This window comes from Struthio camelus, chromosome 1 (assembly GCF_040807025.1).
Source record: "Struthio camelus isolate bStrCam1 chromosome 1, bStrCam1.hap1, whole genome shotgun sequence".
NCBI lineage: Eukaryota > Metazoa > Chordata > Aves > Struthioniformes > Struthionidae > Struthio > Struthio camelus.
This window is the reverse complement of record NC_090942.1, coordinates 156,546,136-156,572,925: the sequence shown is the minus strand read 5'-3', so window position 1 is coordinate 156,572,925 and position 26,790 is coordinate 156,546,136. Positions and strand designations below refer to the sequence as shown.

General features: G+C 40.2%; 1 protein-coding gene and 1 long non-coding RNA gene across 30 annotated transcripts in view; both read left to right on the top strand.

Moving 5' to 3' along the window:
• The first annotated feature begins 2,351 nt into the window (after window positions 1–2,351).
• TFDP1 (transcription factor Dp-1) overlaps window positions 2,352–26,790 on the top strand; it is a 50,535-nt gene continuing 26,096 nt past the window's right edge. For 2 of the 29 annotated variants that reach the window (XM_068926318.1, XM_068926216.1), the window contains exons 1-3: window positions 2,733–2,783; window positions 4,239–4,292; window positions 17,301–17,367. In XM_068926318.1, coding sequence (XP_068782419.1) covers window positions 4,281–4,292; window positions 17,301–17,367 — 79 coding nt within the window. In that variant the 5' untranslated portion in view covers window positions 2,733–2,783; window positions 4,239–4,280. The other 27 variants (XM_068926363.1, XM_068926277.1, XM_068926359.1 and 24 more) reach the window with 25 other exon arrangements.
• Window positions 11,033–15,372, top strand: LOC138064337 (uncharacterized). Its single transcript, XR_011137587.1, has 3 exons — window positions 11,033–11,177; window positions 11,850–11,957; window positions 14,177–15,372. It is a non-coding gene; the product is annotated as an uncharacterized lncRNA (long non-coding RNA).

Below are 26,790 nucleotides of genomic sequence, written 5' to 3'. Positions count from 1 at the left end.
AGGGAGTTATTAATGTGGTAAAATAAATGCTGGCAAAAGGAGGATAACATTCTCTCCTCTCACCCCCACCCCAAGCTGCATAAGGAATGGAGAACGCCTAAAGCATTAAAGGAAAAAACAAGTGCTGTACCTCTGTAGTATGTGCTTGTTCAATTGTCTCACAGGAAGTTCAGGGCAAAGACAAGAAGCTTACTGGCACGCATAAGGAACACAGCAGGATTACATGACAAATGTAAATAGAAGAACTTGAGTAATGAAAAAACAGTGGTCTTCAGTTACCATTTCTTTATTGTCTAGGATGAAGAAAGACTTGATTCACATGTTTGTAGAGAAGCTACGTAGTTTGCAAAAGCAGGTAGTGGTAGACCAGGTTCATGTTCTGTCCTTTGATTGCTACTACTCCTTTGCTCTGAAAGCTAGCATAGTTGTCTTAGTCCATACAAACCACAACTGCAAACACATTATTTTTCATTTTTATTTTTCTTTGTAAGAAGATTTTTGTCAATTTTCCTCTGTACTAGAGAAGCTAGAATTTTTCTCTTCAACCTCAAACTTTTTTAAGGTGGTGCTAGTCTGTCAGGTAGAACTCAAAACATGGGAGAAAATGCTTTGTTCCTTAGCACAGTCACTGAATTCTACCTTTTTAGAAGTATTTGCTTTTTTGTGGTCCCTTTATCCTAGGACGGGACACCCTGTCGTCTGTTGAGGATGCATTCCTGGAAATTGCAGTGCTTTGTGGTAGTTGGTATAGTGAAACAATTTTTTCCCCTAAGAATTGAGGTAATAAAGGGAGACGCATGCAGGGACTTAAGAAATATACACAGTTTAAATACACTGACACAGTATATATGGCACAGAAGATGGAGAGCAGCATCAACAACTGGAGGAGATGCTGGCTTTTTTGAGTTGTTGTGTGTGTGTTTTTTTTTTTTTTTTTTGGCTGAGGCTGGTTTTGTTGACTGGAGAGCTGACAGCTTACTGGCCTGAGATTTTGAATAGTAGCTCTCTTAATGTAGTTGAATCTTGCAATACTGCTGACAGCTTTATCTACCTGTTCTTGGAATGGGTCACCATGCAGAAAGATCTCAGCTGCTTCACCTGAGGGTCAGCTCTGGGCATTCAGGGGCAGCACTGGGGAGGTCTGTGTCTTCCTCAACAGTTACGTTTCCAATATGATTATCTTTTCAGAGGCTCACTGCTCTTCAAGCTCAGTCAAGAATGAAGAATGGAAAAATGGGTATAACCCCATTTTAGTTAGCAGAGCAGGGTACTAAATCATCAGCCATGGAACCTGAAAATAGTGAGTGACAGGTAGCAAGGTGTTACTGTAAAGGAAAAACTTGGACTGTGGCTACATTTATCAAAAGAATCAGAGTAACTAGTGTTTTCTCATTGTTAGAAAACACAACTCCAAGATTTAAAAAAAAAAAAAAAAAAGTGTAAAAGAGGTAAACTCAGTGTGAATCTAGTCAACTGATGAACCTTCTCTGGGGACTGTGACTGATTTTTCGTTCTGTTTTTATATAGTAGCTCTCCTGGTAATGTCTTTTATTCACGAATAGTCGTCTTTCCCAGGCACGATCAGGAAGTAGCACAGTTTTTGAGAAAGAAAGAATCTTTTCTTTCCTGCTCCCCTCTTGACTGTGTTACGATAACCTTATCATACACACTTGGTATTGCATGCAAAAGTTGCTGAGCAGCTCCCTCCCTCAAGCAGTCTTTTATCTGCACCTATAACCAACACAGCTTTTGAAGCATAAGGCTTTGCCTTTGCTAGTTTCTACCGTTATTGCTATGCCTTTATAGCTCCTACTATGCATGCTGAAAGTTTTTTGCCAAAAATTACATCTTTGTTGTATAATTACATCACGCAGCCCTAGCTAACAAACATCTTTTCTGCTGCTGTAGCTGCACGCGCGCTTGTCTTTCTGCTAGCATATAGAGTATGTGGAGGTTTCACATCCTTAAGTGCAAGAAATCATGCAGGCTGATTCTTTAGGGCGGATCTGGCCTAATTCAAGCACCACAGCAGCAGCTGTGTAACAGGAAAATTTTTCCCTGCAAGTGCTATGAAATGACAAGCTTGGAATGGATCAGCCTCAGTGAAGTTGCTCAAGTAACAGCAGGACAAGAAGCGATGAGGAAGCACCGGCAGGATGTTGTGGCAACTAACCACACCGTGCAAGCCGGCTCCAATTTAACAGCGTCATGGCACCCGCAGCCCCTGAAACGCTGTCAGCCGGGGCCGGGGAACGCTAGGGCTTCCCATCGGCCGCGGGCGAGGAGCGCGGAGGCGAGACGCGGCGCGGGCTGCCTGCCTCCCTCCCTCCGCGAGGAGCCCGGCGGCGGCCGGGGCCGAAGAGCAATCTCGCGCCGAGGCTTCCCGCGCGCTCGCTCCGAGCGCCGCAGGGCGGGCAGTCCGAAGGCGCGAAAATCCCGCGCATGCTCCCTCCGCCCACGGAGGGGCGGACGGTTGCCTCTAACCGCTCCGCGTGTGCCCGTGCAAGGCACGCTACACCCCCGTGACGTCAGCGCGCAGCGTCACGCCGGTGGGACGCACAAAAGTGTAAGTTTCAATTTTTTTTTTTCCTGCCAACGGGGGAAAGGAAAAAAAAAAAAGAAAGGAAAGAAAGAAAGAAAGAATCGCAGGGTCGCGCGCGCGCGCGCGCGCGGGACCCGGGGAGGGGCCGCGGTGCTGGCGCCCCCTCCGCGCCCCCCCCACCCCCCGCGGCAGCCCCGGCCAGGGGAGAGCGCGGAGGGCGGGCGGCGCGGAGCCCGCGCAGGTGTGCGGGGCCGGGGGCGGCCGGGCGGGCCCGCTCGCACCTGGGGGGGGGGCAGGCGGCGGCGGCGGTTCGCCGGGAGCCCGCCAGGCCGTTGACCCGCTGGGGCAGGGGCGGTCTGGGAAGTGACAGGCGGTGAGGCGAGCCGCCCCCCCCATGTCCCCCCCCCCCCGTGCTCTCCACGCCGCGCCGCGCCGCGCGAGGAGGGGGGCGGTCCCTGCCGGCCCCCCCTCCCCGCCTGAGCTACCGTTGGGGACCGTTGGTCGTCTCCCCCCCCCCCCCCCCAAGTCGCTGCCGCCGGCTGCCTCCTCCCCTGCCCCCTCCCGCCGGGCTCGCCAGGCCCGCGCGCGCCGCCGCCGCCGCTGCCGCACATGTGCAGTTCGGCGCCTCCGCAGCAGCGCGGCGCCGGGCGGGGGGTGCTCCTGCTCCGCGCTCCGGGTCCCTGTCTGGGGGCGGCGGCGGGGGATGGAGCCGGCTCTCTCCGCCTTCGGCCGCTCAGGTGCGGGCAGCCCGGGCCGGCCTGCGGGAGGAGGAGGAGGAGGATGGGGATGATCCGAGGGGGGTGTTGGGGGGGGGGGGGAGTTGGCGCCAGGCGAGGTGCTGCCGGCGGCGGGGCGAGGAGGATTAGGAGAGGACGGACCCCCCCCCCCGCCCGCCTGCTGCCGCCTTCCCCCCCCCCCCCCCAAGCCGCTGCCGGCGATGCCGCCTCGCGCGCGGGCGCATTTCCCCCCTTCCTCGTGCCCCCGCCGCCGCTGAGGCGATTAGCGCGGCCCCTCGCTGCTGAGGGGAAGGCGGCGCGGGGCTTAGGGCTCTGCCCGGGCGGTGAGGCCCTGGTCGGGGGGCATCGAGGGGGCGGTGGGGGAGGCGGGCGGGCGTGCTGGTGCCCGAGGCGCGGTGGCAAGTGCCCGTCTCTGCCTCTTGGTGCAGCCGCGGCCCGTCCGCCCGCGAGGGGAGGAGGAGGAAAGGGGGGTTGCGGAAGGCCCCGGGGGGAGCTGGCCCCTGAGGCCTACTTGTGCCTGCTGCTGGAAATGGGGGTGGGGAGGAGGAGGAGGCCGCCGAGGGAGTGATCTCTTCTCCCCGTCGCTTCTGCCCGCGCCCTTCTCCGCGGGGTTGCAAAGGGCGCAGCTGGACAGGGACCGGCCCAGCGTGGGCTCCGGCTGCCCTGCTGGGATCGGGTATGTGCTGGGGGAAGGGCGCTCCTGCCAGCGGAGAGCTCACCCCAGCTGTAGGATAAGGGGTATTTCTAAATGTGAGTTTGGGGTGGGGGGCACTAGGGGGTTATTTGATGATGACATAAAACTTTTTCTTCTTAAAAACATTTTTTTTTAAAAAGTAAAATGTATTTGGTGGTATTCAGTAATTTCCACGGTAAAAACTTTTCCCCCTTTCGTTCTTGTAGCTGATGTTGTCTTTACTTACTTTCTAGAAAATAGCATCAATTGTCTCTGTGTCCTGCAGCCATCAAGATTTGAAGAGGATTGATTTCTAGTCTTTGGTAACATGGCAAAAGATGTAAGTATGTTTGTAGTATGTCATATGCGGAGGAATAGCTAATATATTTTTGCTTTTGTTTTTACTAGCAGAAGGAAAGCAATTTATGCTTTACAGTAGCCGGCATTAGTGGATTTGTGGAATATACTTTTCCTCTGTTATACACCACGCTGAGACTGTTTTTCTTCAGATGTTACAACATAAAGCCAGCTTTATATCTGCAGCCATTTTTCAGAGTAATTAATCAAGGAGTCAATGTCCTCATAAAAGCACTTAAGCACTTGCGTTGGTGGCGTTATGTGTATTCACATTGGATGCTAAAAATACTTATTTTTGAGTTTACGTACATAAAAATACTGTTCAGGTGTTGAGTTTGTCACTGACTACTCTTTTATTGTTACCTGTTGACAACAGGCAAAACAGGAGTGTCAGTGCTAGTATTCTACTCAAGGAGGTATAATATATTCAGGGGAGAGTTCACTGTCCATGTGTATTCATTGTTTCTCCTCTAGCTATGAAAAGATGCTAATTGGTGTCAGTAAAACCAGGCTTTGGGGACTTTCATCATAGACTTTCATTATCATTGTCTTCAAGGTTAGTAGCTTTGATTCTGTGGCCTACCTCTCCAACCATCTATGGTATGCTTGATCTAAGCCAAAAGGTTGAGAAGTGATCTTTTTCCTCTTTACCCGTTTCAGTATTTTTTTTTTTAACAATTAGAAGAAATGTTTAAATAGATTCTGTGTTTAAAACTGAACCCTTTGTTAACGGCTAATGTAATTGGGCTTTCACGTTTCCTTATTGACAATAAGACAAGATACTACTCCGTGTTCCAATTAGAATGTATCTTCACTTAAAAAACAACTGACAAGCTGAGGAAAAGTAATATAACTTCACATTTTTAAACAGCAGGTTAAATTTTGATATGAGCTGTTGTAGCTTTCAAATAGTGAGAATTTCAGTGCAACAGTGATTGGTTTAACAAATTAATCCTGCAGAGAATTTGAGTAGTTCAGAAGCAATTGAAAAACATCTTAATGTACAGAGAAGCAACGAGAAATACATAGTCACTCAAAGCTTGCCTGGCAAAGATAAGCGTAGCCAAGTATGTTAGAGATAGCAGATAGTTCAGGGAATGAAAGGCTGTCTTAGTGGGAAGAAAACGAAGGAGGAGTGTTAGAATAGGAGATGAAATTGAAGCAGTTCAAAGTATTAGAGATATTAAAGTACATTTGTGTAACGTTATCATTTGGGAGCGAGGTCAACCCAGTGAGGAAGTACTAGCACCTGTGAATACTGATGAATACGCTAGGAAGTCTAGGAGAGCGGAATGAGAGTGAGACGTTTAAGAAAGAATGGTGTTTTACATAGAAAGTTCTAGCGTCTTCTAGAACGGAGAATAGTTAAGGGAGGAATAACAAACACGAGAGAAGAGGTGCTACAAATGGGAGCAAAAGTTGTTTTCAGTGTGAATTTAGAAAAATAATCTAGATTTTAGGTAAGATTTTAAGTACAATTGAGCACTGGAACAGGCTAGCTAGAAAAGGTCTCTGAAATCTTACTTGAAGGATTGTCTAACCTCTTCTTAAAAACCTCTGCACATATTTAGTCCAGGGAAGAGAGATGAACTACTTCCTTTTATACAGACCATCACATGGCTACCCTTATATAATGTCTAAGAACGTGTTAATGAGTCTTGTGAAATTTTAAATTCACTTCGCTTTCCCAAGTCTGATAATAGGGCATGCTAGGTTTGATTTACTGCTAGAAAATAGAGATGCTGATTGGTATAACGCTTCCTTATTTTCAGAAGGGAAAATAAGAGTGATTCTGGTAATTTTTGTCCAAAGTCCAAGTTCTTTCCATAGTGAAATGATGGAATTAATCATAATAGAGAAAACGTCACTAAATTTCTAGGTGCTGAGTCCATGGAGACCTGCACCACTGTAAGTTTAAACTTTCTGACGTGGAAACACTGACGTGATTAGTGGCGCATGGTTCTGCCATGTCACCTATCAAGTGTAGTAACTGACTGTAAGATGCAGTGGTGAAGGAGACGGCACAGTTAGGAGGAGTTGGTGAATGCCCCCACCCCTTCCTTCCCTTTTCCCCAGCAAGGCTGAAATGGCTAGGCTGTGGTAAGGGTTGTGTTGCTGTGATATTAAGTTTGGGCTTCAGATGGCATTTACGTGACCAAGTGGCTTCAGTGTGCTCCAGCCTGGGAACACAAGGTTAAATGCACATGCTGCTCTCACTCCGTGCTGCTGGGTCTAGTGCTGGCTCTAGTGACTGATGAAGCAGGCAGCTCTGCAGGAGGGGAAGGTGCAGAGCCAGGGCACCACAAGATAAGTCTTCTCCCTTCTGCCTCCCCTCCCTCCCCGCACCTGCTGCAGGAAGGCACATGTCTCTTCCTTTTGTTGATCACTTCAGCTCTTTTTTCCTCTTTATAAAAACTATAGCTTGAAAGGGCCTGTTTTAAAAGTTAAATACTCGCATAACTTTGCAGATTGAGAACTTACTGGATTAATTGAACAAATAGGGAGCGTGATAGAGAATGCTGGCAAATCAATTACTTGTTTTTAAAAACGATTAAATCATTACAAAAGTACTGATGAGGTGTACTGGCAAGATAATACTTATCGCCTGTTTGACCCAATCTGAATTCTGCTAAATACTAAATTAATAGGTATCCCTTTAATGCTTTTCAGAGAAAATATTTAACAAAGTATGGATTTTTGGCAAAATACTTTCATTTCCTCTGACATGGTCCAGAAGCTATTAGGAAAAAAAAATAGCTACTTTCATATCTAGCATCTTAATTAAGAACCTGAAGGTGAAGTTGAAAAGCGTATTCACAACTAATGTAGATGGATAAATTGAAAAATACTAATGAAAAAAAAGGAAATACTAGTAACTTGTGAAAGGTGAAGTATCTGTATATGAATCAAAACATTTTTTTTTTCAGAAAACTAGGTTACATCATATAAGGAGTAGGGGATCTGGAAAGCAATAAAAAAACCCAAACAAGCTCATTTTCCAGTGTGATCTGGTAGCAGTAATGAACATAGTCACTTCTCATTTTATGCATGTGAGCATTGCATAGAGTGTTGCAGCAGTTCTAACAGATTCAGGCAGGCTGCCTGTGGAACATCACATTCAGTTCAGAAGGGGCTTGTTACTAGAAAGACTACTTTGTTTGTAATTCAAAGAAACCGATAGAAATGTCCATGGAAGAGGGAGAACACAGATCACAATTCTGAAGAATGTGTGCACCTTGGAGACAGGATCATTCTATGACCTATCAGAGACTTAATAACAGATTGTGTTCAGTCGGGGTTGGCAGAGTTGGGTGCAGTTTAACGCGTACGCTTGCACTGTGGATGTCTTCTGAGAGCATACTGAGCACAATGTGTGGGAAGCCTCTTGGTCTGAGACGAAGTTAGAGTCAATCACACGTAGAGAATCTCCAGAAACTCCAGCTTAGTCAGCATTCTTCTTTCTGGTTAAATTAGTGTTATTTTCTAAGGTTCTCCTGAGTCTACTCTGCTATAGACTCTTCCATTGCTTACAGTTCTGTGACCTTCCAGGCAGGAGCTAGAGGTGCCAAATATAACAGTGTCCTCAGCTGACTTGTGCTGCTCACTGGATTCATGCAATAAAATAAAAAAATACAGTTTTGAGGAGGCTAGAGTTCCCTGAGGGAAATGGTGATGGGTTCATCCTTGGGATGCTTAAAACTAGACAGAATGCAACACTGAGAGAAGAAACAGAAATTACTGTAGCAAGAATGTAAGTTAGGTAACTTTTTTTTTTTTTTTCTTCAAACTCCCAGTATGAGACTGAGGACAGATTGCTGTTCAGTTTTATATTCAGTTAGATACTAGAATTTTCTGAAAATTAAGAAGGTACCTACTTTCAGTATCAGTGGTTCATATACCCTCCTCCACTAATTTTAACAATTTTTAAACTATAGTTGAAGATCAGATTTGTGGCATGACACTGGTTCTCCTTTCGGTTACTTCTGTTGCATATAAACTGTTCAGGCCTTTAAAGCAGCCGTAAAGAGAAGCTTGTGGCTCTTTCCTTTAAGACCCATTGTTAAATAGAAGAGTTAGGAGCCACCTTCAGGAACTGGAGCTATTACAGAAGATAGCGGTATTACAGCGAGTCCTGGGGAAAAAGGGAGTAAGCAAAAGGAATTAGTAAGATTCCTTCTGGTCTCGAAAATTGCGTATATAATAGTTTCTTTATGTAGCAGCAGTTGTTTATGATTACTTCAGTTGTTCCCCATTATCGCATGGACTGTTTCCAGTCATAGAAAAGAATTTTGTCATGAAGAATTTGCGGTTGAAAACTAATTTGGTATTTCACAAACTTTTTGGGCTGATGCACCGTTGTTAGCTTTCAGAACGTCTCCCAAACTTGAATATCTGTCTTGAGAGCCCTTCATCGGGAAAGTTGATATATTCTGCTTTTTCATAGGTTGCCTATAATGATGTTAGTTTTGGAACCACCGGTTCTAAAATGTGATCTTTTTTTCAAATTTCATGTTTTATTTTACTGTCATCTTTTTATTGAATTAGTTTAGGACCAATTTTTCTCTTGATCTCTAGCTGCGTGGCTGTAATAAATCTTAAGCTATTTTCTCAGTATTTCATGGTGCTTTCATTTACATTATTTAATACTAGTTGTGCCTCCTGCATCTAAATTTGCAAAGGGAGCCCTGTACACGTTTGTAAACTCTGAGGACGTCATGTAAGAAGCTCTGCCTGCACAAAGTTCAGCACCTCATCTAATGTTACTGTTTAAGAGATCTGAAGATGTAGGGATTAAGATTTTTTTTTTTTTTTAAGTTGGGTAATCAGAAAACATTTGGGAACATGGTTTCATCCAGTCAATTTATTGAGCAAAATACTTACAAAAGATCAACAGCAAACTCATTTCTTATAGTACCCTTACATGTTCAGTAGGTCTGTTTCTTTCCCCAAAGAGAGTGGATCTGTGCTGCTATACAGGAAATTTCATCAATACACTCCAAAAGTTGTACTTCTGATAGCTTTAAGGTGGTGCTTTTATGTCAACCTTGCGCAAGTCTGTATGATCTTAAAGGGTCGCGTTTGGGATATGTTTTTTGAAAAGAGAGATACTAATGGAAGCAAGAGAAAGATGTTTAGGAACTTTTTTTACATGATACACTTTTAATGTTTAAGTAGCATTGAAAGATCTTCAAAAACGTTTTTCAAACTTTTAAAAATGTCAGCATGTTTCCCCTTTCATGTATTTGTTGGTTATGTGTGGGGAGTTGCAATGAGACAGACGAGAGAAGTTGAATCCTTAGTGGATCTCAAGTGGTTCATTCACCTTTTCTGATAACGTTTTAGTTAAGTGACTTTTAAGTAGCATGAATTATTTTTATTTGTTTTTAGTCATTCCTCACAGGTTCAGAAGTTTATGAACTGAAGATCAAATAGCAGTATGAAGTTAAGTCTTCTGGGAAGAGTATCTCAATCTGGGATTTCACAGGTTAAAATTTTCTTAAGAAAATTTAGAAGAAGGCAGAAGGAAAATGATCTTGAAGCTCTTCTTTTTGCATTGTGAATAACACAGCAAGAGTGTGTCTCATTTCTTCTGTGTTGGTTTATATTTAAAAGACACAGAAAATAGCAACTCAGAAGTTACCTCTCACTTTGCTAATTTATTTACGTAATTTAACGCTTTTCCTGTAGCCTTTAAGCCTTTAATTTCTGTAGGTATTGTATGTTTTAGTTTGTGGTAGTTTCTGTTTATAGATACATGTTTGTAGTTTTACTGAGTAAATACAGTGTGTGCTGACAACTTATCTATTAAAAGTCGGTATTTGATCATTTTCAGTTACACTGTGGATCTTAATGTATCACCTATTTTAGTGATTTTATTTGCTTGACTGAATATCACTCAGTGGAGATTTATTGTGGCTGGTCAGAACTAGCGGGAGGAAAAATGGGCCAATCTTTGCTAAACATTCTGTACGTTGAAGTGGTTCTCAGGCTAATAATGGACAATTTGATTGTAAAGGTTGGCAATGGTCCATATACCCCCAAAATGCTGTCAGCTACTTGTGGTGTTTTGCATTACTCTGCATTTGCTATATGTTGCAGTATCGCGTTAGTAGTTACGCAGACTTATTTGAAAATAAAATTGTGGCTGCTGCAGCCTTTTAATACACTGATGAGGGGATTACTGAGGCAAATGACTTTGGAATGAATCTTGTTTAATGTTATTTGCTGAATTATGCTGTAGTTCAGATGCTGTTGAACAAACTGCTCTAAAGATTACTTTGGAAAAACAACAGTCTACTAAGGTCAAATCTGGGATAGTAAGCACCAGGAGGTAATTGTGGAAATGGCTTCTGCTTGTTTGTTTATATGATTATTTAGCCAGGAGGACAGAACTGATTTTTTTTTTTTTTCCTTTCTGATTAGTTTAGCTGGTAGAAGTGACAAGCCAGTGACTTGAATGTGAGATTCCTAAGGTGAATGTAAGCAGAGTTGCTTCCTTCCTATAACTTTGCGGTTAGTTTTGGGGGATGCTAGCTTCAAAGTGTGCAAGGATCATATCAGTTGGAGTTTGGTTATTGTGAAAGGCTGACGTTTGTAAGAAACAACCCAGTATAATAAATTTAGCTCCTATAATGTTTGTGAATCTGTGTGGCTACTTAAACTGGACTGCTGTTGGACTTATCTTCAGAGTGAATTTTTCATTTAATCTCTGCTGAATTCTAGACGTGTTACTCTGCTTAGAAAAATAACCAAAAAAGCTAATGGTCTTGACGTACTCAACAAGAAGATCGCAAGTGTCACTTTGTGTAACCAGTGTCCGAAGTGCACGCGTTAGCAGCAGTGCAAAGACTGACAATGCTTAACGGAGGTACTAATCTACGTTTAGTTTTTATCTGTACAATTTTCTGTGTAATCCGGATCTTTTAATGTCTACTATTTTAGTTTTGCCTGGCTTGCTAAGGTGCTAATAGTTCGGTTTACTTTTTGGGAAGCTTATTTCTATGGTATAGCTTATTGCAGAGTGCTTGACAAACACATCAATTAAATAGGCAACTGAAGGGCAGACAGTGAAATAATGCATCTGAGAATTTTGCAGAATCAGACTCCTGTAACCTGACTTTAAAAGTTCTTTTATGTTACTTCATACAGTAGGGCCTAGTTCTCGCTGTTTCATTTGCAAAATGCAATTCAGATGTTTTAAAATTAAGACCCTCCTCTCCGTTACTCCTCTTCAGGAGGAGTCTTCAACCTTACTCCTTAATGGCCTTTTAATTTCTGCGAAAAATGAATTGGGTGTCCTGTAAAAATAGTCTCTGGATTTACACGATGATTCATTCCCAGAGCATGTTTGCTCTGGTCCCTGAATGAGATGAGAGTCCAACGGAAAAAGTAGTGTATGATCATCTTGTTACAGATGACATCATGCATATGGATAGGTGTGGAAGAAAAACTGGGGTTGTTTAAGCAGCCTTATTTCTAACATTTACAAGCTTTTCTCTACTTTGTAGCTGTGCTAATTTTCCATTTTATTTCTTTGTAGCTTCCTGATATGAAAATGAGGCAAACCCAAAAATACATTGTCAACGAAATGGCACACAATAAAGTTGCATATGATAGGACCTTTACATTTATTGCCTATTTTTAAAAGGTAAAATCCTAGGAATTATCATTCCCTAAGATCAAGTTAAGGTGCAGCTTGCAGGAGATGTGTGCGTTTTTGCTAGATGGCTTTGCAAAAGCCTGCAGAAAGCAGAGGCATCTTCCCAGTGCCTTGACAGGCTCTGGGAGGGGATGTACTCTAGTGGGGAAATACTTTTCCTTTCCAATTTCCCCATTTCCTGGTTCTGTCTTTACTACTCCTTACGTGGTTAATTTTCTCAGTCTGGGTCCAGCATATTTACCTTGTCAGTCCTCGTTTAATTTAGAATAGATTGTATTCTTCTTCCCAGTTCCTGTGTTCTTCCCATCTCCATACAGGATCTGATCTCCTTGTCCAATTAAAGCTCTCTCTTAAGTTCTCATCAGTTCTTTTTCCTCTACTTCAGTGACTCCCAATTTCTCTGCCTCAGCTCCTCATTTGTCATCTTCCATCCAATTTTTCTGGCTCATTCCAGAGCTGGTTTCTTTCCTGGCCAGTCCCAATATTCCCTGCTTGTTTTTCTGTCTGTCCTATTCTGACTCCCACTCTTTATCCAGTGTTGTGTATTTGGCACCCAGTTTTCTAGTTTTGTTGTCAATTGCAGTCCTGTGCCTCATTCTAGGTTTAATCTGCTGTTAGCAACTGAACACTTCTATTCAATTAAATACCTTTTGACAAATACCTCTGTTTCTTCCAACTTTTTTTTCTTCTTCCTCAAGCTCTTTCTCGGGCAATATAATTAAAATCAGCTCATTACCTAGAAGCTATATAGAAAAGGTATTTCTGTGACGAAAAAGCAGTCTTCTGTTTCCCCATGTTTGCATATCACAGAGTAGCGTGGAGATCTTCCTCTCAGCTTAAACCTGACGGACATAGAGCATGTGTACTTGTTCAGTCTTGTTTTAGCCAGACTTCTACACTTGGTCACACTTTTCACAGATTCCTTGTCTGTGAATCCAATTTCAGCTTCCATCTTTTCTGTTTGATTTAAAGATTTAGTGAATAATTCTATGCCAGTTTTCATTAAGAAACTGAGCTCCAAGTCTGAAAAGCTGAGGAAGAAATGATTCTGTTCTTGTAAGGATGTTGAGTTTCTAGTGCATAACTACAAAGATCACAGAAATTAGCTTGTTAGCAAGATAACAAATTATTCTGTGACAGTCTACGCTAAGGGATACTTTTTTTTAATATAAGTGAAATTCTCTATATTTTTAGTAAAGTTTGTTTCAGATTAACTTTAGTACCAGCAAAAAGGTATTTCCTAGTTGACTAACTGTCATGCAGAGGCTACCTGTAGTTCTTCAGCTTTTACTTGAAAACAAAACAAAAATAGACTTCCTAGTCCTTCTGACTGCTGGTGATCTCATAGGATGCTAAAGCTAGATTCAGCTGAATTTTTGATAGTTTAACCTGTCAGTCAGTTTCTTTTCCCTGGGAATTCTGAAGGATCTGATTAGACAAGAGCCTAGGTGGTGGATTGGGGTAATGACTCCGGCATGGGTTCTGCAGCTACAGTTCTCAAGTTTACTAATTTGTGCAAGGGTCTTTAACCTTCTCCTTCTGATCTATGGAAGGGAGATCAAAGTTTATATTCAGGCCTTAAGTTGTTATAGCTTAGATGTGGTGTTGAGGGTCAAAAGCTTTTTTTTTTTTTTTTTTACATCATTGTCCGTTTTGTTGAAAGGCAGAAAGGACAAAAGGTGAAAACATGTCGTCTTTTCCTACATCTGTTGTTATCCATTTAAGAGAGGGGGGTTATTTTATATAGCCGTACAGAAGCGCACATAGCCAACATGTCTCTCTGAAGAGAAAGCAGCTCTAAATTGTGAAGTTGCAGGCAGTTAATAGAGCTGAATCAGATGTTCAGAATCAAATGTCTAAGGACATGATGTTCTTTGAAGCAGCCCTGACGTTATCATCAAAGGAAGTAATGCATCTTGAAATTGAGGGTCTTGAGAAGATCATCAGGAAAGGGAGAATACAAAGAAATTATATTACCAGATGGAAAAAATCAGAATACCTTGATACAAGTTAATAGATAAGACGTGAAAACCAAGTGTGTTCTCCCATCAGAGAAAAGAATTTCCTTCAAGTTTAAACCCTTCTTGGGGGAAGGTTAGTTTTTCATTGGGGGGAAAACATGAAATACTTCATTTTTTTGTTTATATTGTGAATCTGTGACTGTGTGATTTTTATCTAATGGGAGCTATGGTCACATTTCCTTCTAGGTTCTGTTTCCTTTCTTCTGAGCGCTGCTTTCTGCTAGATGCATCATGGAGGAGTAATCCTGGTCTCTCCTCCAAAACAACGTGCCTTGAAAAATAGTGGGAATTACTTTGAAATATAGTAGGGGTTTTTCTAGTAGCTCTATTTTAGAACAAAGATACCAGAGTTTCATGTGGGATGGAAGTTTTGCTTTTCAGTTCTGTAGCCAAAAGGACTTGCAAAACACTATACCCCATCTTAAAGCTTGCATGTAACTTTGAAGAGACTCAGCTAGTGACAAATTTTCATAACCGTAGAATCAAATAAGATACCTAAAAGTGTGAAGGTACTGGGGCTGGAGTAACGAGTTTTCAACAGAAATTAATTTTCATTAAGAATAGTAGCAGCTGGAGGTGCTATTTTCTATGGGATTTGATAGTATTCTTCCCGGGTCGTTTTCCTGGAGTTTTTCATAGGCATGCTCTCTCGTGAACGTGTTGAATTTTTAACTGCCAGAACTGAGCCTTCTAGCAAGGCACTGGTGTGAATGGTGGTAGAAGCGTAACTTCTGTAGCCTTTGTGAGTTTCCTGGTCTCAACCGAGAAGGTTGTTCTTATTGTTCGATTATTGTTGTTCTCTGATTTCCCCCTTGCCCCCAGGTTGCGTTTCAGTCAACAATAGAACGCAGTATTTTTCCTGAATGTTCTCTGATTTGTCTGTGGCTTACATAATTTGTCACATAAAAGGGTGGACCAGGGCATGCAGCACTAACCTGACCCTTTGTAGTGCTGGGATGGATTCTTTGTGTTTCTAGGGTTGTATATTGTTTTGGGTAATTGTATTCATTGTAAATTATGAAGAAAAATTAAAACTCATCAGATGATTTGATATTACAGTTGTGGTGGTCGCCTGAGTACTGAAAGATAGAATAATTTCTTAGAAATGATGTTACTGGAGACCATCCCAGTTAAGAAAAAAATTGTAAAACAGGAAGGGACTTATTTGTAAGTGATTACTGAATTACCTGATTTACTAATTACTGAATTAATTACTGAACTGTCTATTATGGCAGTTGCTTACATTTGGTACTTAACTGAACTTGCAGAATAATGCTCACAGCTTATTAATGTTAATATTTGTGTTTGGATTGTCACTGTAACTGACATGTGAACTCTGCACGTTTACTTTTGCATATTAAACTGATGCGTGGATTTAATCCAAATTGTTCAATTCACGTGCTTCTAACATGAAAGACATATTATAGACTAAAACAGCCATTTTCCTAATGGTGCACAAATCACAAACTCAAGACATGTAATATCTTTTCATTCTTATCAGTATGTTTTTGATTCTTACAGAAAAGAGCTGGCAGGGATCCTAGAGTTTAAACCTGTTCTTTCTGCTGCTGAATGGACACTGAAGCATTGCATTTTAAAAATACATGACAATGAGACTGCACTTCCTGTGTGGTTTAGCACTCTTGTTTAGAAATTGAGGTAGTATAGGTGTAATGTAATACTTGACAAAAAATTATCTTCATAGAATACTCTAGGTTCCAGTGTTCTGGAATGTCATATTGCCCTAGAGTGCAGCTCTAATAACATATTTGTATGTAATACTGATTTCACGTTGACGAGTGCTTGCTTTCTTTGATAGTGTTTGCCAGCTAATAGGGTGAAATAGTTTGTTGCACTTCAGAATTGTGTGGTAAGTGCAATGAAGAGTTAGGCTTATAAAAGCTCAGATGGCTGAAGAATAGGCCAGTGGAACTGTCGTTTGTTTAAGCCGAGCTTTGGATCTCTACTGCAGGCAAGTTGCAGAGTAGGTAGTGTTTTTATACTAGTAAGTTGTATGTACTTGCAGTCTTATTAAAACAGGGCTATTCCATTACTTTTGGGGGGGGGGGAGTAGGAAAATGGAAGACGGAAATGCCACAAGCTCTTCGTTTTACCCATCACTTCCTTTCTCTCCTTAGTTATGCTTTCTCTGCGCCACCAGGTCCTCCTTTCTGCTATGTCTTTACAGGCCACTGCTCTTTATGATTTCTTTAGCAAAGTTTGTCTTCTGCTTACTTCCCAGCCTGCTTTCAATACTCAGCCCTCTTCTTTTCCCCTCTCCCCTTTCATTGACAAGAGAAGAGCTTAGAAGGTTTCCCATTTTCTTGAATTCTTACCTTTCTTAAGAAATCACTGCTGTCATACACCTGGATCATAACAGTGCCATAGCATCCTCTAGTGGCTCGCTTATTTTGCAGAACCTCTGTCTCACAGGGCAGATTTTAAGCAGGGCTCTTCAGGCTGATTTTTAAGGGGAAAGCTTTGCTGCTGACTAACAGCAGGCCACGTAATTGTCTTTGAAGATCCCCGGTAGCCTGCAAGTTACCAGCTAAGGACAAAATTTAGCTAGGAACGGCAACTTCAGTAATATGACATGCTAAACTGTGGTAAGTACAAGTGTTGACTTTCTTGCCGTTCTTTCTAAACGCAAGCAATACGTGCATCCTGTGTTCATTATTCTTTGTCTGGAAGTACCAAGGAATTGGTGAAGCCACCGTCTTCTATCCAGAAATTAATAGTAATTTTTTGAATAACTTCCACTGTGAGCTTTCTTAACGGACGGTGGTTACTTTCTATATTCGTACATAATCCTATAGCTCTTTTGTTCAAAAACTTTAAATTCTGATTTAAAAAACCCCAAAACTCAAGCTGTTTAATGCCATTTTTCGGATAAAAATGATTAAACCTCTGTCTACCACCAGTACTGTTTTTACTATAATGTTTAGCTTCTGTAGTAGGTAAGTGGTATCTATACGGATAAAAGTGTGGTCACAGGTGTCAGTGGTTATTGTTAGAAGGGTTTTCAGCTATCTCTCAAAACAATGCATGTGCACTATTAGAGTTTAGATTAAGGACACAAAATAGCGAGGTAGAAGTGAAAAGATTTTCTCTGTGCTTTTTCAAAATATGACATTTATAAGATCTGCAGATTTAAAAATTTTGTACCATAAACAGTGTGGTTTCATAGTGGCAGTTTTTTGAGGAAGCCAGACTGGTGGCAGCAGAGTCTTTTTCGTAGATTTCGTTCTATCTTTAACAAGAAAAATCTGTCAGTGTTTATAAATTTAATAAAAGTTACTTTCTTTAACAGGCTGGACTAATTGAAGCCAATGGAGAGCTTAAGGTGTTTATAGACCAAAACCTAAGTCCTGGAAAAGGTAAGAAAAAGATTTTTAGTAAGATTTCCTAGTTCTTGATTTTTGTAGTCCGTATAGTTATTACTGCTTTTACATTGCTTTCTTAGTCTGTTTTTTGTAAAGCTTTTCTTAAATTGTATTTTATGTACTCTGGCAAACAAACTCTAGGTTTGCTGTGGTTTGTAATTTTCTTTTAAACTGAGTGTGAAGCTTAGTGGTGGTTTAATTGTCATTCCCTGTGTGGTTTTCTTGTTTGCGTAGCTGTGTTAAAAGTATACAGGCAATGATGGTCTAAAACATTATTTGAACCAGTATGTTTTAGCAGTTGGGAAAAATGCAAGAGCTGTAACAGTTTAAAATACATTATGACTATTTATACGGTAGGCTTATAGGCTTGCAACAGTGTGGATGCACTATCTGAGATAATATTTTCAATGGAACTCTCTTAGATTTGCAGATAATGGCTGTGCTTGTGCCATAGTGTACTGTAATCAAGCCTATAGGCTTGACATAGGCTATAAAGTTCAAATTGATCAGTCAGCTCAAAAGCTAGAAGTATCTAAACACTTGGGGAATTATGTGCTGCGTGTTACAATTAGCATAATTGGGGGAAAAAACAGAAGCAAACAGTGCTCCGGTCACCTGCAGTTCCAGGCAGCTATGTCATATCATTTCTTTTGTAAACAGATTATGCTGTATGTGGAAATTATTCTTAGGGAAAGGCTCTTTCTGGAGTGACACTCTGGAACTATTTTCTGAATTCCAGTTAAGTATATTCTTGCGCATTTATACGTTTTGCTTGTGGCTCAGTGCTATTTTTCAGCTTAATAGGTCTTCTCTACTATGTTTGCTTACTACTAATAAAGAAAAGTTGTATATCTTAATGATCTTTAGTTTGTCAGGCCAACCAGGCATTTTTTTCTAGCTTCCTCCTCAGATAGGCTCCTTGTCCCCTGGATTTTCCTTATAGGCAGTCTGTGAGACTGTTTATCCACCTGTTTGATCAACTTTCTTGAACACAGGTAACCAAAATTGTATGTGTGACTCCAGGTGAAGCGTTAGTCGTATTTTTACAGAGGTATTAATAATTCTTCTGTGCAATGTCATGTTTGTGGTTTTCAGCCCTCTTGCAATAGATTTGGTGAAATGGCCGCTTTCCTTTGCTGCCGCTTCCAAGCGATGATAATCTGTTTTACCCTCTGCGGGACAGATGGTTTGCTTTGATGTTTATACGAGTACGGTGAAATTTTTTAGGACGGAGTCATCTTCTGCTTGCTGTCTGATGCTCTCATAAACCTCAGTGTCAACAAAACTGTTGACTTCATGCACTGTTGGATTACACTGGTGTACTCTGAGATTGACCTGCAGTTCAGTTCAGGGGAACTCTATTAGTAGTATTGCTGTAGCCTAATATCTCATTTCAGAAGAACTCATTTAAGCATTTCTCTTCACAGTTTGCAGAAGAACTTCTAATTTCGGTCACCACCAATTTAACTAGTAATTTCTGTATGTGGTATAGTATTTTAAATACTTTATCGGAATCTCAATAGACTTATCTCTGTGACGTTCTCTTAAATAAAAACGTATGTTGCTTTACAAAAGGAAAATGTCTGACTAAACTGCCGTGAGCTGCCTTTGAAAGAGAGGGCACTGCACTGTGGCTTGAATAATTTTATTAACGTGTGTTAACTGCAGAAGGGATGCTTATTTGCGTTTGCATGGCAAGCTCTTTCCGGCAGACAAGTCAGTACATTAGTTTTTTTGATACAGCCGTAAGTTTCCTTCAGACTGCTATCCATGGTTAGCTGTCCTAAAAGGCAGCAGAGATGTGTAATCAAAGAGTGGTCCACGTGCATATTTGTAGCACCTCTCCCCCACCTCCTGAAACAAAAACAATGTGCAGGTAGAGACTTGCTCTTTAACAGCTGTACCGTTTTACCAACCACTACGGGCACTAAAACTGTTCGTTTAGTAGGGCGGATATTTGTGGAGACATTTTTACGGCAATGCGAATGTCTGTGTGTGAGTTAAAAGTCTAAGCCCCTGTTATCATCAGTGGTGATCTAGTCAGTACAGATGGTGGAGTCTAGACAGTAAGACTTGGAAAGGTGAATCTTTTATGATTGCATAGTTCTTAAAGTAAAACTGGGAAAAAACAGAGGCCAACTTTCTTTGCTGTTAGAATTTCTAAAATTAATTTCAGTGGTTAAACATTTTATTTTGGGCTTGCAACTCCTCTATTTGAAAATCCAATTTTGTTCTTAATGTGTACCATTACAAGTAACACAAGAAAGCTAAGCTATCTTTAATCAATCTCTGCACATGATTGCTTTCAGAAGAGTTTCTAAAAGTAGTGGTCAGCAACTAATTCTGAGACGAAACAGTGACTGTTTCTGTTAGCTTGATTGTTTTACTTTTCCTACCTCTAACTTGTCCTTGTTTTATATGCAGGCTTTGTAGTCTTAATCAGGATTTAACATAACAAATCTTTTTTATCGCTCAAGTATTTCGATGTATATTGGAATTTATTCACTAAAGTGGCATTTGTTTTCCATTGTTATCTTTTTTTATTTTTTACAATTTTAAGGTTTTTTTCTGTAGTCTTTAGAAGTTGGAATTGGAAATATAGCTAGTATATTAAACAGGATAGTATGTACTTTCTTGATAGTGATTGTGTTCATTAGGTATTACATGAGAAAGTGCAGTGCTGTCTTACTACGTCTGTGAAAGATTTCTTTTAATTTCACAATGAAGAGGATTCAGTCCACAGTAATGAATCCAAAATGCAGGGTAAGCTTTCCATAGGGTATAGCTTTTTTTTTAATTATTATTCCTTTTAAGTATTTAATAAGGTGGTTCTTTAGATTTATTCTGATGACCGGAATAGTAGAAGTGCATCTGGTGTACTTCACAGAATGAGCTGAAAGGTTTCTTCCTGACCTCCCTTCTGTTCTTCCCTGGGGTCCATCATTGAAAATTGTGGCCCCCCCCCCCCCCCCCGTCAGCTTTTATTTCATAAAAGGAAGGAATATGTTTCTAGAAATCACAAGTCAATCACCATGAGAGTCTGGGGAATGTACTGCTTTATTGATGCTGGATAAGAACATAAGAAGTCTCCTACTGTGTCAGGTCAGTAGTTTGCTTGGCCCAATCTGCTGTCCCCAGTAACAGTAGTGGGGAAACTATTCAGGGAGAATATGTGAGCCTAGCTGTTTATTGTGGTACTTTCCCTTTCTACTCTCACAGCAGTCAGGGTCATTGGATTAGGAATATTAGAGGGTGCCTTCCATCATCTTTGGGAAAAGTCTGATTTTTGAGAAGCTCAGCAGAGTAAGAATGCAACCTCACTACAACAAATTATTGACTGACTTCTGTTTCTACGCATTGCTAGCTGAGTATGAAAGGTATCTGGAGGAGCTCAGTTGTCAAATAAATAAGGTTTTTAGGGACATTGAAGGGGGTGAAAACTGACTTGTCCAGCCAGTCATAAGGGCATGCTCCTGAAAATGTTTGGGAGAGCAGGATCTTGAAATTTTTCTGTAGCACTGTATCAGGGGTCTGTAAGGTGAATATGCGACTTGGTGGATGATGTATGAACTGAGTATCGCAGGTTAGCAAAGCTTGACTTTTCTGGCCAAATTAGATTGTTATGTAACAATTTTTACAGCCTGAAGAACTTCAAAGCAACAGCAGTTGCTGCTTCAAGATGCAATTTACTTTAGATCTAAACAGGTTAAATCCTGCCATACAGGTTATGAGGGTTTTTTTTTTTTTTCATGTTTGTGTGTATATATATATATATTTTATATATATATATATATATATATATATATATATATATATAAGCTATTTAGGAATATAGTTTTAAAAATACTGTATGCTGTAAAATTAATGTTTTCAAATGAAAAGTGACTAAAATTCTTCAGGCTATGATGTTGGTAACTTTTTTTTTTTTAGGAGAGTTTCAGGGGTCAGATTTGCAAGAGGTGTAAGGTTTGATGTTGATCAAACTTTGGTACTGCAGATATTTCATGCACATTTTTGGAGCTGTTTCTATGCACTGTGTTATAGGATAGATCAGTTCAAAGCAAACTTGATCTGAGTTAACACGGTATAGGAATGAATGTGCACTTTTGAAGTAGTACGCAGAGTATGTTGACGGAGGTACCTCATGTTACAAACTATCACTCACAAGGCTGAGATTGCTGTTCGCTATCTTCAGTTTTTATACTAGTCTGTGAAAAAAGCAGAAAGTACTTGAAGAAAGTGTTTTCAAACCGCACATTCAGGTTCTTACAAAATTAAGCAGATGACATTGGCCTTTGAGGCAACTAGAGTTTCTGCCAAGGGAACTGAGTTATTAGGCCAAAGAACAGAGGAAAAGGATGAGGTGGTTTTTGGATGAGGTGGTTTTTTATCTGTCAGTAACTTGAAACTGAAAAAAGGTCTGTGATGATAGTGAGTCATAGACATTCGTAAAGTGATCAAATCATGAGATTGTCTTATCAATACAGTTTGCGAGCTTTGTAAAGTTTTTAAAGTCATGATAGAGCTTTGGAAGTTAGTACTTGAGTTGAGACATCTGTACAGGGTATGTAAAATTGAAGAGAAGCCTTTCTAGAAAGATGTGTATGTTAGAATCTGTCATTGATCACATGAGTGCCTTATTCACTAAATTATAAAAAAAAGTCATGATTTTACTACTGTGACTTAAAAAAAAAAAATTTGTCAGGTGGTTTTATTTTTGTTGTGTTTGTGTTTTTTTTTTTTTTTTAAAGCCCTGTTGGCAAAGTTGTTAATCTGGTAAAACATTTTGGATTGCAGTGAGGAAAATTCTGTCTCCCAGATTTTGCATAGAGTGTTTGTTGTGGATTTTTACAGATATATGTGTATATCTAACAATTTCTGAGCTGTGATATCACTTGACTTTAAGATTCTTCTTTTGTTAGTAGAAACACTTGGGGTTTTTCTTGGTGCTTGCACTGTGGTGGATTGGATTTTTCACACGGTCCTCTCAGGACTTGATGCAAACATAAATAATGTGAAAACTTCCCTGTCACCAGCAATTACAGCAATAGTAATGTTTTTATTTTAACTCGTTTGAATCAATTGGAATAATAAAAATTCTTAATGGGCAGACAAAACTGAAGTTTTTAGCTGTCTGCCTTCAGAACAGTTTTTCATAACTGTCAGTAAAAGGAATAATTTTGATCTGAAGATGATGTTTTGTTTGGTGATCGTTGGCAGTTATCCACACCTTTTGGAATGGTTTGAAAATGGACTGCTGTAAATTTTTAACCTGCACTAGCCAAAATCTGGGAACTGTGAATAGAAAAGAGAATTTTTACCTGTTATTTTTAAACTTTTGTTTAAAAAAAGTTTTGTTAGGTAGATAGCTCTCGTTTCTTAGGTGAATGATGAAAAAGGGACGTCGTTTCTCTTGCTTAGTGGTTCTGTTGAACAACCTCTTGCTCAAAAAGTCCAAAAGCTGTAGAATCGGGGAGAGAGGGGGTATGTTAGGGAAGCATCTTGATGTGCAAGTGCTGTCCCTGTATGCGTTCCCAGATCATCTGCTACTGTCAGGAACAGGTTACTAGCCTAGCCACTCTTTTTATTTGAGCTAGTGTGGCCGTTCTTACGATCCAATTCTCTTTGGCGAGACTATTCAAAGTCATAAACTCCAGGTTGATTTTTTGTTTGTCTGTTTTAAAACAAATAAAGTCAATCATTGTTTAAGAGGAAAAAGTAGTAAAAATACTGTTCAGTTTACAACATTTGGTTTGATTCACGCATGTGAATTTGAATACGTTGTTCCTGGAGAGAGAACACCATTTGAGAAAAGGCTCTAGAAAATGGCTTTTTTTTTTTCCTTCAAAAACATGTTTAGTATGGAATAAGAAGTGTCAGTTTTTAAGTGTAGTAGAGATGAATTGGAAGCTTGTGCATAAGATACTTCAGAGAAAGTTAAGGGTGAGTTCACCTGTGTTCCCTGGCACCATTGTGTGTTTCCACTAATGGAATGCAACACCCAGGCGTTTAGCCGTGAAACTATGGAAAAGCAGTGTTAGCTGGAGTTGCTCAAACAAGGTGCAAATTTTCCCTTGGGTTAGGGTGACACCATTAGCTCTGCTCAGTTGAGGAAAGATTCTCTGCCTGCTGTTGTCCCTTTACCGCTGAGAATTTAGTCTACAAGGCTGATTTTCAAAGTTAAATCTCATAAGAGTAATAATCCCATGACACACCAAATGATATCGGCCTCTGTTTGATCTGAGACCGTATGGATTTCTAGCTCTTACGAAGGATTTAGAAAATGTACAATCTAATTAATTTATCTTCTTGCTGCAGATGCATGTGTTGGGAGAAATTTTTTTGGTATCCAGGTATTTGCCAATCCTTGAATGAGGAAATATGGGTAATGCAGGTTTTCAGTGTATTTGGCTCCAGGATGCTCCTACTGAAAAATCCTATTTTCTCCTGGAAGTCCCATTGTTTTTAAGGATACGAGGCATGGCTAGCTGTTAGTATCTTGATACAGCTTTCCTCTTAAGTACAAGATTTGCTTTGAGGCTACCACCGATAGTATCTGAACTTCTAGTCTGTTGGAGTTCAGTGCCAGCAATCCACAGATTTGGTCTAGAGCGTTTGATTTGGTATAAGTATCAACGTGAAGGGTTTTGATGTACTTGGAATAACCCGCAAGTTAGTTTCCTGGTATAACCCTGTTCAGGACAGAAGCAGCACTAATGTTCAGAGAGAATGTCCTGAGAAAGGAGGAAGAGATGATGGCAGCACATTTGTTTCAGGGATTCCTATACAGAGCTGAGATACTTTCTAGTGTAGCAAGTGGTATGTACAGCAGTAGGTAGCTGTGGATCTTGATGGCCTCTCGTTGAGGTATTGTAATAAAACTACTTGGTTTTATATTTACTTCTTGTTCAGTACTGCTATGTTTATATACTGTCAGCTTCAGTTGTGAAATTGTAGAGGAATGCTAAATCCCTTTGGAATCAGAGATGCAAGTTTCCTTGGCTTGTTCCGAAATATCAAATTGTATTTCTTCCCTAAAGACTTGATTGCTGAGAAAAACATTGTGCAGGGCCCTTTCAGTTGCTTATTATCCTATATTGAGGGAGGAGGGTTGTAGAAATTGTGCTTAAATTAAGCTCAATAAACCCTCAAATTACGATCACAAGCTATAAGAATTTCAAATGTTAAGTGAAGCAATGCTCTAAGGAAACCCAAATTGTGATTTATAGCTCCTTTCCTTTTCTGGCAATGATATAAAGGAGAAATTGTTTTACCCAAAACAGAAAAAAAGCGCAGTTTAATTGTGGAGTAAAATTCTGAAGTGTCTGATACGCTTCTTGCGTACCTTAGTTAAAAGGCAATGATAATCTCATTTGGATATCTTAATTGTTTTTTATTTCTTTAACACTCTAGGATGTAAACTCAAAAAAGCTCCTTAGGAAAAAAAAAAGTGGGTGGGAGGGAATCTAATTAACTCCTGCATTTGTTTTGGAACATCCACCTGGCTAACTATTTAAACCTGAAATTACTCATCTCTACCCTGTACATGGACTTTGACTGATAATTATAATCAGAATTCATTTTTGGACTCGGAACATATTAAGGGATTAGAGGGATGGAAAGAATTTTTAAAGGGAGCTGGACAAGTAAAACTTCTTTTTGTTTTCTGCTAAAAATGATTTAGCAATGAACTTTATAGACTTAGAAGCTTTGCTGTTCAGAGAGGTTGCATTTCGAAGAAAACTGCTATTTTCTGATCTTTATTGTTAGAGCCAGATTAGAGTTCCTACTTAAGTATTAAATAGGAAACTGTTCAATTCTAATCCTGTCCCTTGCTCATGAGGGTATATGGTGGAAGAAATGATCTGTGATAGATGAGTGGAAAGGAAAGAAGAACCAATAGTGCTTAATTTTGTGTTGAAATTAAATCTCTGAAATTAATTTTAAAATGCCAAGGAAAGTTGGATCATCTGTCGTACCAGTAGGTGGCATTATTGGTATGTAACCGGAAAATATGTGTAAAAGATGTCTTTAAGCCCTTTCACCTCTTATACTGTAAAAGAAAGCTTCGCATTGTATGGGCATAAATAATTTGATTTTTTTTTTTTTTAATTTCAGATTTGGTAACTGAAAATTCAAGTCAAATGTTTAATTTTGGGGGGCATATTTAGACTCTTACATTTCAGTGCTACCTAATTGCAAAATTGTCTGTCTTGTTCTTTTTATTTATATGACAAGAAACTTTTACAGTTTAATTTTGTTGTTAATTTTTTTTTTACAAGGTCAAGCTCTGCCTGATTTCTGACAGTGACTGGAATTGTTACTCTGGAACAGCAGTAGTCTAGACCTATCTCAGAGCCTGTGATTTTTCCCTTTAGCAAATAGTTATATGCTGGAACGTTGGTCATGAAATGCTTATGTTATCACAGCTCAGATAATTCCAATCATTTGTTCTTTTTCTAAAGTCGTTATTAGGAAATTGAACTGTTGCTGCAAATAGGAATGATATTAAAAATGTCTTCCGCTAAGGGTAGACCATACAGTTTATTTCAGTACAGTGCCAGAAGCACTGCTTTATAATAGGTGGAATAAAGTATCATTAGTCATATCTATGACTAGTTGCCTAAAAGTCTGAGCTGATGTAAGAAATTAATTAGGACACTTAATAATACTACATTTCAGGGAAGGTAGATGTCTTTGTATGAAGTGCTCAGAACAGCTGAATTGGCATGCTGTTCTAACAAGATGATGCAACTTGCTCAGTAAACAAAGATACTCTGACTTGACTTGGCACACGAAGATACGCAGAGACAATGGTCTGTGTGTGTTGGCAAAGCTTATGGTAGGTTGATCCCTTCCAATTTTCAGTAAACACCAAGCTATACTTGCGTATAACTAATTATGATGCATCTATGGCGCTGGTGAGAGAGAAGTTACAAAGTGCAACTTCCTAAGAAAGATGTCTGAGGAGTCAGCTGCCAGGATCTAATTACCACCTCTGCCTTCTTTCCCGGGTCTTCTAAGTAGACCTTTTATAAATATACTGTCTTAATATAAGGCTAGTCAAATTGACTCCTCTTAACTTAGAAGAAGGCAGTGGTTCTGGCCAAGTGATTTGGGGTAGATTTTGTAATGAAAAACACACAGAAAATAACCGTGAACAAATGCCAACAGTTCCCTCAAGGACTGATTTCCACTTCCCCTATATCTAGCATTGGGGTTGAAAGAGGTTGTTGACAGGCACTGGGCTGGTCACTGTGTTGAGACAGCTTAAAGGGTTTGAGGTTTTACTACGCTATTTCCTGTTACCACGATGCTATTTTGACGTGGAGAAAGAGGTGGAAGCCTGTCCTGTAGTTCATACAGAAGACTTGTTGTTGCGATAGCTTATTGTTTCAGGATGTTTCCTTTGGCCAT